This window comes from Podarcis raffonei, chromosome 12 (assembly GCF_027172205.1).
Source record: "Podarcis raffonei isolate rPodRaf1 chromosome 12, rPodRaf1.pri, whole genome shotgun sequence".
NCBI lineage: Eukaryota > Metazoa > Chordata > Lepidosauria > Squamata > Lacertidae > Podarcis > Podarcis raffonei.
In genome coordinates this window covers 2810057-2825862 of record NC_070613.1, presented here as the reverse complement: position 1 = coordinate 2825862, position 15806 = coordinate 2810057, and the positions used below count along the sequence as shown (strand labels likewise).

Sequence of the window (15806 nt, the reverse complement as noted above, 5' to 3'; positions counted from 1 at the left end):
CAACCAGAGCCCACTTATCAGTATTTTTTAATCAGTGGGGGGGCCTGTCTTCCATCGCTGCCTGGCTCTTCAGCTTCGCTCTCTGCCTCCCAGGACCCAGAAGACAGGCACATTAAGGAGATCTGGGAATGCCCTATTTGCTCCACTTGGCAGAGATCTTTAACTTAACGCTCCTCGCCGAAGGAAACACAGCAATCTGCCACCAGTGATTGATAGTCGGGGCAGGGATGTCTCCCCCTTCCTGTCTTTTGAGATGGATTCTTGGAGAAAAGGTCACTGCTGACTGGAGAAAGTCATTAAGCCCTGTCCCTATAAACGGGGAAATTCAGGAGATTAGAGCAGTTAGGACAGCAGTGGACAGCGGCATCCCAACAGAGGTTTGCATGGCTGCATTGCAAATCCAGACTAAATTGTTTGGCTCAAACAAGCACGAAATCTGCAACTGGTCTCGAATTGCATGTTTATTCAGCTGTCAAAAACCCCGCTGGTTTAAGGCCAGAGTTAAGGCTGTCTCACGATTCCGCTGGGTTAAGGTGGAGGCCTTAACAGACACGCCCCGCAATCAGAAACGATGTTGGGCAATGTCAGAGATTCCCCATGCTTTCAGGCCCAAATCCAGATGAGGAGAATGGAGTGCCTGGGATGAGCAGAGGTGTCCCTTGCTGTGCTGGTCCTCTTTCTTAAGCCAGGGATTGGGAACCGCCAGTCTGGGGTCCACATTGGCCCCTGCAAGGCTCCTAATGTGGCTTGCTAGGCTGTCTTCCCAAACTTCTGTTTCCCCTGACTTCTGATGCAACGTCAAGTACAGGTCAGGTTACAGTGACTTGGTCGCATGACCAAGTTACCCATGGGAAAATTGATGGTGATCCTTGCAGAAAGTCACTTTGAGCTCCCTGCCTTAAATACAAGGGGTACTCTGGTGCCCCTTTAATCAGACTGTGCGGCTTGGCTCACTTCCCTGAGTTATCTCATCTGCACACAAGTCATTTCCTGCCTTCCGTCCGTGGCATACTTGAAGGCTGGGTTGTGTTGGTATCTTGGGCGACCTGACAGCCTGCGAAGATGGGAACAGCACCGGTACACAACTGAACACAGAGCGTTTTCAGTCGCCTCGGCCTCCTGACCTGCCTTGCTATCTTTTGACACCCGCTCGAGAGCCGGCGAATCTACTGAAACCACCTGGCACAACACCAAGGCTGGCTGGAGCACCAGGTTTTTTTAGTGACAGGCCCCAAACTACCGCAGAGCTGGTTTCATTCTTTTCCTTGTTTTCGACATTGTCCGCAGAGCAGCTCAGAACAAATTAAAGATCAGACAGAGGACTGCAGCGGTGGTGGGAAGCCAGTGCCCTGTTCTGCCCCGGATCAAACCCCAACAGAACACCATAGTGACTGAAATGTCACTGCAAAAGCCACCTCTGCATGGGAGAATCCTTCTGCCCCTCTCTCAATGCCTCAAGATCTACCTGAGGACAGAGCCACTCCTTCTCCATCGCCCCTGAACCAAGCTTCCCCCCCACCCTCAGAAAGTCACAGCACAGCCGCCGACATCCCGCGAGCAAAAAACACGACGTTCCTGTCCTGGATCTTGTACTGGTAAATGCGCAGGAGGTCCCGCTCCGCTTTCCTCTCCCATGAACTCCGCTGGATGATCGATAACTGGAGCAACGAAACAGAAAATGGGGGGGGGGGAGAGAGCGTTTATTTATTGCTTTTATATATATTAAAAAATGTGTTCTGCTATATCATTAAACATACAGGTGAAACTTGAAGAATTAGAATATCATGGAAAAGTTCATTTATTTCAGTAATTCAACATAAAAGGTGAAACTAATATATGAGATAGACTCATGACACGCAAAGCGAGATATGTCAAGCCTTTATCTGTCATCATTGCGATGATCATGGCGTACAGCTGATGAAAACCCAAATGAAAACTCAATGATGGCTTTCTGCACAACTGTCAGGTCAGCAGCCTTCCCCATGATTGTGCTTCCTGCTGAACCAGACTGAGAGACCATTTAAAGGCTCAGGAACCCATTGCAGGTGTTATGGATTGAATAGCTACTGCAGCTTTTCACAATAGTCTAATTTTCTGAGATTGTTAATTTGGGGTTTTCATCAGCTGTACCATGCCATGATCATGCTGTACGCTGGCTCCCTCGGCCAGTAAAGCGAGATGAGTGCTGCAGCCCCAGAGTCGGTCACGACTGGACCTAATGGTCAGGGGTCCCTTTACCTTTTACACTAATAGTAACACCTGGAACTTCTCCTGGTAGCAAATCAGCAACCAGAAGAAGAAAGTGTGTGTGCGTGTGTGTACAGAACAACTCACTGTCCTCATCCACCCGCCCAAAGGAGTGGGAGTGGTGGGGTGCAGGGACACCAAAGCAGGATGTCAAAAACGACACAGTGATCAGTTCTAGTGCTTTATTAAAAGAAAGGTGTTCGCTTGCAGCAAATCAGTCTGCCAGATCTCCCAGACGCCGGCCGGACATGGCAGCAGGAGATGGCTTGTCCGCACACAGGGAAACATTATTTATACACAAAGCAGCCTAGGCCACTTTGGCCAGGACCTCCCATCGCTCCACCTGCCCAGATGAGGGCATAGGTGAGAAAAACCCAAATCTTAGAGATAGCTCCCCTTTCTAGGCTCAGAGCTAGGGCTGGGCAATATATCGCTATATCGTCCAAAACCGGTTTGAAGTTGAGGGCAGATGAGGGCATAGGTGAGAAAAACCCAAATCTTAGAGATAGCTCCCCTTTCCAGGCTCAGAGCTAGGGCCGGGCGATGTATCGCTATATCGTCCAAAACCGGTTTGAAGTTCATATCGCGATTGGTTTCGTAAGTTTTGACCTGGCAATCTATCACGAATCATGATGTGTGTTTGTGTGCTCTGCAAAAACCACAATGTGGGGAAAACTGTGAAGCCAGCCAAAGCCTTTACAGAGCTCCATCCTTATTTCAGACACTGTGATAGATCAGTATATCAAAATGTTTAGCTGGTGATATATGGCAATGTTGAAAACCAGATGTCGCCCAGCTCTACTCAAGAGTCTACATCAAAGCAAGTGAATCGAAACATAGATGAGCTCATTCCTGCAAAAACTACCAATTAATCGTGGGGTTATCTTGACGATGAAGGTGGTGTTTGCAGGCCTTTCACCTTCATATTTGCTTCAACACACTCACCTGCCCATGAACATCCTTGCAGTAGCCAGTCGCCAGTCCTTCTGCCCACAGGATCCGATTGCTCTGGTGACGGACAGCCTTCACAAGCAGCTCGTTCTCCTCATCCTCCGAGTCGGCGCTGCTGTGCAGCATCACAACTAAGTTCCCCTGAGAGCCAGGAAGCACCACAACAGTTTCAGCTCCAATTTTAGATCAGGAGGTGCCGATAAGACACCCATCCCCAGTCTCCTAACTACATAGTATCTGCACCGAGCTGAATTCTGAATTTTTGAAGCTAAGAGGCAGATTACTATTCTATTTATATACACCCCGCCTTTCCTCCCAGACCAGGACTCAAGGCAGCTACAGTGGTACCTCGGGTTAAGAACTTAATTCGTTCTGGAGGTCCGTTCTTAACCTGAAACTGTTCTTAACCTGAGGTACCACTTTAGCTAATGGGGCCTCCTGCAAATTAAAACAACAGAGGTAAAATTTTAAAAAGCTAGATATACGTCCTCTTCAGGCTCCGGAGAGGGTCTCCTCGTGAGTCACAAGAACTCTCCAGCTCTCTCCCACCATTTCTGGGTTTGAATGAAATTATTTACAGTGGTACCTCAGTTTACAAACTTAGTCCATTCCGGAAGTCCGTTCTTAAACTGAAACCCTTCTTAAACTGAGGCACGTGTTCCCTAATGAGGCGTTCCACCGCCAGTGCCCTTTCCCCATTCAGATTATGTTCTTTGACTGAGGTAAAGTTCTCAAAAAAAAAAAAAAAGGTAAAGGACCCCTGATAGTTAAGTTCAGTCGCAGACAACTCTGGGGTTGCGGTGCTCATCTTGCTTTACAGGCCAAGGGAGCCGGTGTTTGTCCGCAGACCGTTTTTCCGGGTCATGTGGCCAGCATGACTAAGCTGCTTCTGGTGCAAAGGAACACCAAAACCAGAGCAGCGCATGAAAATGCCATTTACCTTCCCACCGCAGCGGTACCTACTTATCTACTTGCACTGGCGTGCTTTCGAACTGCTAGGTTGGCAGGAGCAGGGACCGAGCGACAGAAGCTCATCCCATCACGGGGATTCGAACCGCCGACCTTCTGATCGGCAAGCCCAACAGGCTCAGTGGTTTAGACCACAGTGCCACCCGTGTCCCAAAAACTGGGACACTATTTCCGGTTTTGCGGAGTTTGTAAACTGAATAGTTCGTCAACAGGACTGTCCTTAAACTGAGATACCACTGTATTCACCTACTTCCTGGCGCCGCACATGTACGTGGTTGCACACAAGGAGAACGTGCGAAAGGGCTTGGTGGTGCCTGTATTAAGAACTTCGGAAATAGTTTTTGGAAGCCCAAGAAAGGACTGCAAAAGGAACAGGATTTCCTTCCGAGCCCTGCCTATGCTGGAATGACATCAGTCGCTCGTTTCAGGGCAGGCACCTGTCAAAAGGGAAAGCAACCTGAAAAGCAATCACGGTACCTTAAGCTGAGCGTTCACCGTGACTCTGCAGTAATGGATGAAGTCGAGAATGTCCGTCAACCTCACACCCAGGCCCAGCAAGATGCCAAGGTTGTCCACGAGCAGAACAGGGCATTTCCATGAGTCTCCGCCAGCAGCAGGGCTCAGGGCGCTCCGGACAAACTCATAAAGGGCTTTCAGGTTTGAGCCGTCACCACTGCCAGGGACAGACGGAGGAGAGGAGAGGTCTAAGTCCCTGGAAGATCACATCTACAACATCCACAACATCCCACCGCAAGCAAGAGACATTACCTCCAAACACATACCTATGTAACAGGTGCCAGGAAACTTCTCCCCACTCAATGAAATATACTATCAAAGGCTTAGGCTGCAATCCGGTTTTTTTTCCTTTTCTTTGGCTACAGTTATTTATTGGTTTTCACATATTACATTACAATACAAATGTACCAAAGCCAACACATTTCCTCCCCATCCCCCCATACATTTACATTTATATTTCCTCAATCCATCATATTATTCTTTTCTCCTTCCTCCCACTTCCCTCCGCCGACACTTGATTTCCTCCACATTATACAATTTTTTAGCAGACAAAAATACCTTACTCAGCGAAGTTCTGCCTGACTCCTTCCCTTCCCCAGGGCTACAACTGTTTTGCCCAAAGATACAGCAATTTGGGCTTTCAGAGGATCTCCTGGGCGCTGTGGCTTTCCCAGTCGCCGAGACCATGTTAAAAACTAGGCTGTGGGACATAGATCGCCAGGAACTAATCTCAGCTGCGAAAAAAACATGCTCCCCTCTTTATTTTCGACTCTCTTGGGCGCAGGAATTTAACCTTAATTATTTACAATTTTTGTTTAATATGCAAGGAAGAAGGGCCTTCTTGCTGGCTAGGTTCAATTCTAATCCTTCTAACCATGCGCTTCTCATTACAAGGGAGAGACCAGGAGCTCACCAAGACAGTAGCTGAGTTCCTCTATCTGATTTTTTGTCGCCAACGTATGCTACAAGATCTTGCCCTTGATGGAAACCCACAGAGATGAGGCGGATTGCTCTTCTGCCCTTTGGCGGGTGACTGTGCCGTTGGGGTGGCAACAGATCACACTGGCCTATCCATTCTGAATGTATTCTGAATGTTCTTATGTGATTCCAATAAAGGTTACCTGACTTGGCAGTATAAAATTTACAATAATCTTTGCGTTCTACAGTCTTCTCAAATCATCTATATGTTCTTATTATCTTTCCTTACTAATTTTTCTTCCATCCAGTACTTCGCGTTTTAATCTAGGCATATTAGCGTTATCTTTTTCTGAGCAATATTTTGCCATATATTCATCAGAACATTTCCACTCCTTTTTTTTAAGGAGTTAGGCTGCAATCCTAACCCTACTTCAGTCGGACCTACTTCTGAGTAGATCTGGTTAGGGCAGCGATGCAAGTTACCTGAGGAACTGGAAAGGGCTGGCTTCACCCATCTGTTCTTGCTGCTGCTGGCCAAACAATATGTCGTTTGAGGTTTTCAGCCCTTCCAAGAACACAAGCTGGCCTCGTTCTTTGGCCGCAGCCAAGCTGACTCCCTGAAAAGCAATATTTGCAGGTGGAGAAATGCAAGCATTGCAATTTTGCAAACGGACGCCAGGCACATTTGAACATCTCTCCTGCGGGTTTTTGGCTAGGGCGGCCTGCCTGCCAAAAGCAACAAGCAGGAACATTCATCATCTCCCGTTCCACGTGGAAGCTGCCCCAGGAGTCCCTCACAAGCCAGTTTCAAGTCCTTTGCATTGTTTATCAACGCAGGCAGCTATGGAAATCCTTGGGAGAGACAGCACACACACAATCGCCCTCGATTGTGAGAAACCTCTGCACCAGTTCCTGTGTGTTGAAGAGTCGCCAGAAACAGGATGTTGGAGTAGACGGGCCCCCTCTGGCCTGATCCAACTGCCAGGCTCTTTCTTATGTACTTAATTTATTTGGTCATAAATTATACCGAAATGAAGGAAATGGTCCTTCCTGATAAGAAGCGTCTTCATAGATGGTGCTTAGTTGGAGACACAACTGAGCAATGCTCTAGCTGACTGCTTCCCAAAGTGGGTGGTACCTGCCCTGCAGGGGGCAGGGGGATTACTTAAGGGTGTGCTAAGAGGCAAGGGGGGACGCGGGTGGCGCTGTGGGTTAAACCACAGAGCCTAGGACTTGCCAATCAGAAGGTCGGCGGTTCGAATCCCCGCGACGGGGTGAGCTCCCGTTGCTCGGTCCCTGCTCCTGCCAACCTAGCAGTTCGAAAGCACGTCAAAGTGCAAGTAGATAAATAGGTACCACTCCGGCGGGAAGGTAAACAGCGTTTCCATGCGCTGCTCTGGTTCGCCAGAAGCGGCTTAGTCATGCTGGCCACATGACCCGGAAGCTGTACGCCGGCTCCCTCGGCCAATAAAGCGAGATGAGCGCCACAACCCCAGAGTCGGCCACGACTGAACCTAATGCTCAGGGGCCCCTTTACCTTTAAGAGGCAAGGGGGCAGCGGGGGGGGGGTGGAGGTGGTCTTCTCCAAGTGCATTGATCGCTTTTCTAGGATTGACCAGCTTAAAGCCTCAAGCAAAACACCTTCCACCCTCTACATTTCAAGTTCCGCTGCTCTTATCGCTATTTCCTTAGGTCACATTTATTTGCAACGATTCTGAGTTGTCACAAGATAGCCGATTATGGGTAACAGCTATTGATTTTCTCCTAAATCCTTAACTGTGCATCTGTCGTAGGTGAAGGTGTGTGTGTGTGTTTGTTAAGCAGTTGTACAGAAATACATTGTACTATAAAGCCCCTTAGGGATGCAGGTGGCGCTGTGGGTTAAACCACAGAGCCTAGGACTTGCCGATCAGAAGGTCGGCGGTTTGAATCCCCACAACGGGGTGAGCTCCCGTTGCTCGGTCCCTGCTCCTGCCCACCTAGCAGTTCGAAAGCACGTCAAAGTGCAAGTAGATAAATAGGTACCACTCCGGCGGGAAGGTAAACGGCGTTTCCGCGCGCTGCTCTGGTTCGCCAGAAGCGATTTAGTCATGCTGGCCACATGACCCGGAAGCTGTACGCCGGCTCCCTTGGTCAGTAAAGCGAGATGAGCGCCGCAACCCCAGAGTCGGCCACGACTAGACCTAATGGTCAGGGGTCCCTTTACCTTTACCTTTATAAAGCCCCTTATGTTTCCGTTAGTCAGAATGCATGAAAATGCTTTTCATGCAATCCTATTTGCTGAACTTAATTGTGTTATCATCCTTAGTGGGTTGTGTAAACTGCTATTTTATAGGGTAGGGGGCCCTGGAGATGCATTTATGGAACCAAGGGGTTAGCAGCCTGCAAAGGTTTGAGAGCCGCTGGATTAAGATGCTGATGATGAAGCAGCCTTGGTATTAATTTTAATTCTGTATATGGCTGGTAATTGTGAGCAGGAGAGCTGTTGTGTTTCCCTTAACAGTTTCCCTTTTGGTCCCCCTCGGCCTGATCCAACAGCCAGGTAGATCACCCCTGGAGGCCTGTCTCTGTCTTCCCCCACCTTTCAAGGTGAGATCTGTGGCTGCCAGAAATGGAAAGGGAGGACTGAGATGTTTTAATTAACACAATAAAATCAGCCTGGCTTACCAGCTTTTGGGCCACTATGTTGTAGTGGCTGAAGGATTGCAGAAGGGCCACGAAACAAACTTTGCAGCCAGCTGGAAAGGAAAAAAAGGACACAAGGTGTTTTGCTGTTATGAAGTTCCCACCATCAAGGCGAACACAAAATCAGCAGGAAACAAACTGTTGCTCTGAAAATGCCCTTTGCCATTGTCATGTTCGTCATCACCTTTCAAGGCTTTCCCATCCTGCTGGGAAAGATGCATGACAAAACCAGATTCACTGCCAATTCATTGCGTCTTTTGACTTTACCTGCCCAAATGGAAAGTGGAAGGAAGGCAAAGGACTCTCCTTCACTGGAGGTCCTGAAACAGATGTTGGATGGCCATCTGTCAGGAATTCTCTAGTTGTGGTTCCTACATTGCAGGGGGTTGGACTAGATGACCCTCGGGATCCCTTCCAACTTGACAATTCTGTGATGATTCTATCTGAAGTTAGGTGGGTCCCAACTAGTGACACAGTCTTCTCAGATGCAGCACTGCATTTGCTAGGAGGCTCTTCTCACACTAACTGCGCAGCTTTCTGGTAGAGGGAAAAGACTATATATATTCAGTCCTTCCAGCACAGAATATAAACAGGCTGACTGCAGAGATTTCATCCACTCTGCTGAATCCTCCAGGCCGCTGCTCTGCTTTGTGTTTATTTTCATTTACCGTATTTTTTGCTCTATAAGACTCACTTTTCCCCTCCTAAAAAGTAAGGGGAAACGTGTGTGCGTCTTATGGAGCAAATGCAGGCCATGCAGCTATCCCAGAAGCCAGAACAGCAAGAGGGATTGCTGCTTTCACTGCGCAGCAATCCCTCTTGCTGTTCTGGCTTCTGAGATTCAGAATATTTTTTTTCTTGTTTTCCTCCTCCAAAAACTAGGTGCGTCTTGTGGTCTGGTGCATCTCATAGAGTGAAAAATACGGTAATTTTTACATTCACAGGTCTATCTTGTTGACGGTTTTATTCCACCATTTACAAAACTATATAAAAGAGCACATTTCAGAATTCTCCCCCTCAAACAGGTGTACAGATTACATACACACATGCTACTGTTCTTCTTTGCATCCCATTTTGCCAATGTTTGGTTTTATGTAAGAAATATGGGGTGGTTTGTTTTTTTAAATCACTAGATTGATTTTGCTGCATACCTTTCAAATAGAAGGAAAGGAAATGGTGAAGCAGGAAGCTGGCATCTGTCTTGTCAGCACACAGCAAGGTCAGCTTGCCCTGGAAAACAAAAAAATAGGGAGAGTTAAAAATGAAACGATTACATGAGTCAACAGTGTGATGCAGCAGCAAAAAAACCTAATGCAATTCTAGGCTGCATCAACAGAGGTCTAGAGTTCAGAACAAGGGAAATAACAGTATCGCTCTATTCTGCCTTGGCTGGACACCACTTGGAGTCCTGTATCCAGTTCTGGGCTCCCCAGTTTCAAAAGAATATTGACGTGCTAGAACATGTGCAGAGGACGACGATCAAGATGACCAAGGGTCTGGAAACCAAGAATTATGATCTCACTAAGTCACGGCGGAGATTAAATGAGAGTGGGGAGAGAATTGCCTATACCACCTTAAGCTCCTTGGAGGGGAAAAAATATGGGTGTTTATATATGTATATATATATACAGTGGTACCTCGGGTTAAGTACTTAATTAGTTCCAGAGATCCGTTCTTAAACTGAAACTGTTCTTAACCTGAAGCACCACTTTAGCTAATGGGGCCTCCTGCTGCTGCCACGCTGCCGGAACACGATTTCTGTTCTCATCCTGAAGCAAAGTTCTTAACCCGAGGTAATATTTCTGGGTTAGAGGAGTCTGTAACCTGAAGCGTATGTAACCCCAGGTACCCCTGTAGTTCTAACTACATCAATGTTTAATTGTTTTAACAGTATTTTTCTCTGTGTTTCTAGCTGTTTTTTATCCATAAGCCACCTTGAGTCCCTATCATGGGAAAAAGTCGAAGAACAAATAAATATATAATAATAGTAATAATAATAATGTTAATATCAATGCAGTATACAAATTTAACTAATATTAACAAGAATAAATAGAAATCAGGGATGAAAAATAATAATTTTATATATTGCGTGCCTCTGTTTCTAATTCGACCCTGTTACACGGTTTTGTATGTATTGTGGTATTTTATGCAGCGTGACTTGCCATTATTTTTCATGATTATACTTTAATAATGATTATAATTGTGAATTTCTCTTTAATCGTTATTTGCTGATATTCTGGGAGTTGGTTTTGTAGTGTACCATCATATTCAAAGGAATTATTGAATGTTACCTTATTTGATATGTCACCTATTTCAAAGTTATGTTTTTATGATGACTTTTTTGTATTTAATCAGATTGCTATAAGGTGTGGGAAGACTGCTCTCTTATTTTGCTGTTTCTTTATCTTGTAATCCACCTTGTGCACAGTAATATAGAAAAGCGATAGATACGTTAGAAGTCAAAGCACCTGGAAGTTTCCAGGGCTCCAGAAAGAGGCTTCACTTTAGGGGGGAAAGGCCTGGAAGGCCAAGGGGGGAATGACTACAAATCCCAGCATGCTTCGCTCCCACACCATGTACGCGCGTTGCATCCTGGGAGCCGGAGCCCCACACAAGCCACCAGCCCTCCGCCCACCGCTCCACGGAGGCCGGAGACTTCCAGGCGGCGACTCCTCACCTGCTCCGGCTTCTCGACGGAGGCTCCGAGCAGCTCGTTCAGCTCGGCGAACATCGCGTCGCTCTCTTTCTCGCTCTCTCTTCAGTACGGCGTCCGCCGAGGGTCGAAAGAGGCGCCGCTGCTTCGCGCCCGCGAGGCCTGCAGGGCCGCCGCAGTACGCATGCGCTGGTCGGCCTCCGCCGCCCTCTGCCGTGGACTTGTCAAAAGAGGCGCGTTGCGCATGCGCCCCTGGGTCTCAGCTCCGCTCTCGCTGCCGCCGCCTGCCGTCCGCTTGAAAGCGGCGCGGGCGGGCGCCGGGTCGCAGAATGGAGCGGGCGGGCAGGGAATTAATCCACTCGCAACGCTGACAGCTGAATGCTGGTAAATAAAAGAATGCCATGGATAGAATCACAGCGTTGGAAGGGACCCCCAGGGGTCATCTAGCCCAACCCGCTGCAGTGCCTAGATATTTGCGGGTGGTCTTCCCTATGAGCTGTTAGAAGGCGATGCATGTTTTTTGCAGTACTGTATGGGGAAATACTGTAAGGGACACGGGTGGCGCTGAGGGTTAAACCACAGAGCCTAGGACTTGCCGATCAGAAGGTCGGCGGTTCGAATCCCTGCGACAGGGTGAGCTCCCATTGCTTGGTCCCTGCTCCTGCCAACCTAGCAGTTTGAAAGCACGTCAAAGTGCAAGTAGATAAATAGGTACTGCTCTGGCGGGAAGGTAAACGGCGTTTCCGTGCGCTGCTCTGGTTTGCCAGAAGCGGCTTAGTCCTGCTGGCCACATGACCTGGAAGCTGTACACCGGCTCCCTCGGCCAATAAAGCGAGATGAGCGCTGCAACCCCAGAGTCGGTCACGACTGGACCTAATGGTCAGGGGTTCCTTTACCTTTACCTGTGGGGAAATTTAGTGATGTATGGAAGTGAGAGCTGGACCATAAAGAAGGCTGATCGCCGAAGAATTGATGCTTTTGAATTATGGTACTGGAGGAGACTCTTGAGAGTCCCATGGACTGCAAGAAGATCAAACCTCTCCATTCTTAAGGAAATCAGCCCTGAGTGCTCACTGGAAGGACAGATCCTGAAGCTGAGGCTCCAAGACTTTGGCCACCTCATGAGAAGAGAAGACTCCCTGGAAAAGACCCTGATGTTGGGAAAGATGGAGGGCACAAGGAGAAGGGCACAATGGAGGACGAGATGGTTGGATGGTGTTCTTGAAGCTACCAGCCTGAGTTTGACCAAACTGCGGGAGGCAGTGGAAGACAGGAGTGCCTGGCGTGCTCTGGTCCAGGGGGTCACGAAGAGTCAGACACAACTAAACTACTAAACAACAACAAATGGGGAAATTGTAGACATAAATTTGGCACATGACAAAGAGGACCGGGAAGCCCAAAGGCTTCTGTTTCATTTGCTTTGAAGACGAGCGGAGCACCGGCTTTTCTGTATTTAGATCCCACCTCTTTCTCCAAGGAGCTCAAGGGGCCGTACATGGTTTCTTCCCTTTCCTCATTTACACAACAACCCTGTGAGGTGGGTCACGCTGAGAGGCAGCAACTGGCCCTCAAGGTCACCCAGGGAGCTCCATGACCCAAGTTGGGCTTTGAACCCTGGTCTCTCCCAGGCCCTAGTCCAACACTCTAACCACTACACTACCACTGTCACTGCAACTCCCAACATCCTCTGCCAATTCAGCCCCAATTGGGGCTGGGGAATGAACTAAAAATGAAATAAAAAAATTAAGGTCTTTTATATAAAAATTAAAGTCTTTTATATCTTAATATATATATATAAGTTGTCCCAAACTGACCAAATGTTTTCTCTGCAAGGTCAAAGGAAAATGGAAAAGCCTCCCCATTGTCTTTTCCTTCACAAATCCTGTCTTAAGGGTATGTCTGTGTATGAATTGGGTGAGCCTGTGACCTGGCTCAGGAACTAAGTATTTGTCATTATAAAAAACTGGCCAGGCTCCCCAGGCAATCCAATCAAGTGACCATTAACAGGTAACCTGCCAGACAGGAGAAAAACAACGCACTCAGATTTCTGTTGTAAACCGCCCTTTCTGTGATGTAGGTATGATGTTTCTGGGGGTGGTCTTGGACAGGGCAGGCAATTTTAAATGTCTATATAATTGTGGGCACACCTGGCTTCTGGGTCCTCCTCCTTTCCTGCCTGTGAGGGGAGCACCCTGTTGCAACAGATCAAGAAAGATCAGGCTTACGAGCTGCTTTGCTTCTCAATATTCTCTGGTTGGCCTCTGTCATTTTCTCCGACCGATGGAGAACCTACAAAGGACTCTATAAGGGCTCTTGTGTTCCCCATAAGGGAATAAGGGCAGATTTGGGTTTATTACAGGAACATCCGGCCCTCCAGATACGGCTGGTTTTAAAAGGTTTGGGAAACGCAAGGGGTGCTCTCCTTCAGGCCTACCTGCACACGGCTGGCCATGACTGGAAGCAGGTTATTGGGCCAGGTGAAGCACCTGCTTTGCATGCAGGGTCAACCTCACATGGTAGAGGTGGAAGGGACCACGAAGGTCATCCTTACAGGGTCCTTGCCGCGGGGTCACATTCATCCAGTGCTTTACCAACTGCACTGGCTCCCGGTGGAGTACAGGGTCAGGTTTGAGGTGCTGATTTTGACCTTTACAGCCCTATGCTCCTCCACATGCAGCTGCTGGGTGACCTTGGGCCAGTCAGACTTCTCTGAAGTCTCTCAGCCCCACTCACCTCACAGAGTGTTTGTTGTGGGGAGGAAGGGAAAGGAGAATGTTAGCCGCTTTGAGACTCCTTAAAAAAGGGAGTGAAAGGCGGGATATCCAATCCAAACTCCTCTTCTTCTATGCGGCCTAGGACCCACGTACCTACGGGACCGCCTCTCCTGATATGCCCCGCGGAGGACCTTAAGGTCCACAAATGACAACACTTTGGAGGTCCCAAGTCGCAAGGTGGTTTGATTGGCCTCGACTAGGGCCAGGGCCTTTTCAGCACTGGCCCCGACTTGGTGGAATGCTCTGCCACAAGAGACTAGGGGACTTGTGGGACTTGACATCTTTCTGCAGGGTCTGCAAGACAGAGCTGTTCCGCCTGGCCTTTGGTTTGGACTCGGTCTGACCTTTATGTTTCCCTCCGCTTATGGTTTTGACTTTTAAAATGAGGCTGCATTTTAAATTGCATTTTAACCTGTATTTTAAATTGTTTTTTTTTTCTTTTTCTTTTTTTCTTATTATGTTTTTACTGAAATTTTATTGGTGTTAGCTGCCTTGAGCCCGGCTCTGACTGGGGAGGGCGGGGTATAAATAAAATTTATTACTATTATTATTATTATTATTATCATCCAGTCCAACCTCCTGCAATGCAGGAATCTCTTTGCCCAGCGTGGTTCTCGAACCCACAACCCTGAGATTAAGAGTGTCGTGCTCTACCGACTGAGCTATCAAGGCACACCTCCGACATGTCCAGGTAAAAAGAATCTCAGGCACAAGGCGATGGGAGGAACGTCCTCTCTGTGCCTCAGAGCCTGGAAAGAAGCTGTTGGTCAGAGCTGACGATACTGGGGTAGATGGACAAAGAGTCCGCCTGCCGTAAAACATTACGGTAGACTTTGATCTGATCCGGAAAGACGGTCAGTGTGTCTGCGTTCCACCAGGGGGCGTCACAGGGAAGCAGATTCTTTCAGAAGCCGGAATAAACGGGAAGAACAGGAATGAAAACGCACATCTCATCCAGTACCTAGTGTCCAATCACAAGAGCAACTCTCCCTTCCTGCGGTTTCTAGAAACTGGCACAAATTGAAAGGGACCCCAAGATTAATCCAGTGCAGGAATCTCTACTAGATCTTACATGTGAAACAAAAAATTTAAGGTCTTAGATAGATAGATAGATAGATAGATAGATAGATAGATAGATAGATAGATGGTAGATGATAGATAGATAGATAGATAGATAGATAGATAGATATAGATAGATAGATATAGATAGATAGATAGATGATAGATAGATAGATAGATATAGAGATATATAGGTAAAGAGACCCCTGACCATTAGGTCCAGTCGTGGCCGACTCTGGGGTTGCAGCGCTCATCTCGCTTTACTGGCCGAGGGAGCCGCGCACAGCTTCCGGGTCATGTGGCCAGCATGACGAAGTCGCTTCTGGCGAACCAGAGCAGCGCATGGAAACGCCGTTTACCTTCCCGCCAGAGCGGTACCTATTTATCTACTTGCACTTTGACGTGCTTTCGAACTGCTAGGTTGGCAGGAGCAGGGACCGAGCAACGGGAGCTCACCCCGCCGCAGGGATTCGAACCGCCGACCTTCTGATTGGCAAGTCCTAGGCTCTGTGGTTTAACCCAAAGCGCCACCCGCGTCCCCAGATATAGGTATAATAAATGTTCATAAATGTACCAACTAAGCGCATACATAGATGTGTGGACCACATGTCTGGAGCAGCACAGGAGGACCACCCTGAAACCATTTTCAAATGTTTTCTCTGTAAGGAGGGAGGAGGTGGGGGAACCTCCCCATTGTCTTTTCCTTCACAAATCCTGTCTTAAGGGTATGTCTGTGTATGAATTGGGTGAGCCTGTGATCTGGCTCAGGAACTAAGTATTTATCATTACAAGAGACTGCCCAGGCTCCCCAGGGTATCCAGTCAAGTGAGCATTAACAGGTAACCTGCCAGACAGAAAGTAAACAACGCACTCAGATTTCTGCTGTAGATCACCCTTTCTGTGATGTATGTATGATGTTTCTGAGGGTTGTCTTGAACTGCAGGGCGGGCAATTTAAAATGTCTATATAAGGGCGGGCATACCTGGGTTCTGGGTCCTCCTCCTTTCCTGCATGTGAGGGGAGCACCCTGTTGC

At 48.0% G+C, this 15806-nt stretch overlaps 1 protein-coding gene across 1 annotated transcript; it reads right to left on the bottom strand.

The window, feature by feature from the left end:
* Positions 1-443: 443 nt before the first annotated feature.
* Positions 444-11156, bottom strand: ELP6 (elongator acetyltransferase complex subunit 6). Its single transcript, XM_053359311.1, has 7 exons — positions 10964-11156; positions 9438-9516; positions 8269-8339; positions 6085-6218; positions 4645-4840; positions 3193-3339; positions 444-1658 (listed from the first exon to the last, which is right to left on the bottom strand). Exons 1-7 carry the CDS (start codon positions 11015-11017, stop codon positions 1530-1532), a joined length of 810 nt encoding a protein of 269 aa, XP_053215286.1. The 5' UTR covers positions 11018-11156; the 3' UTR covers positions 444-1529.
* Between the last annotated feature and the right edge of the window lie 4650 nt (positions 11157-15806).

What these genes read in the sequence shown, in the direction of transcription:
- ELP6 (XM_053359311.1), bottom strand. Translation starts at nt 11,017, where the DNA reads ATGTTCGCCGAGCTGAACGAGCTGCTCGGAGCCTCCGTCGAGAAGCCG. An exon ending in CCGTCGAGAAGCCGGAGCAG is followed by an intron (nt 9,517 to 10,963) that starts GTGAGGAGTCGC and finishes TTTGTTTTCCAG; the next exon opens with GGCAAGCTGACCTTGCTGTG. An exon ending in GCAAGGATGTTCATGGGCAG is followed by an intron (nt 1,659 to 3,192) that starts GTGAGTGTGTTG and finishes TCGTTGCTCCAG; the next exon opens with TTATCGATCATCCAGCGGAG.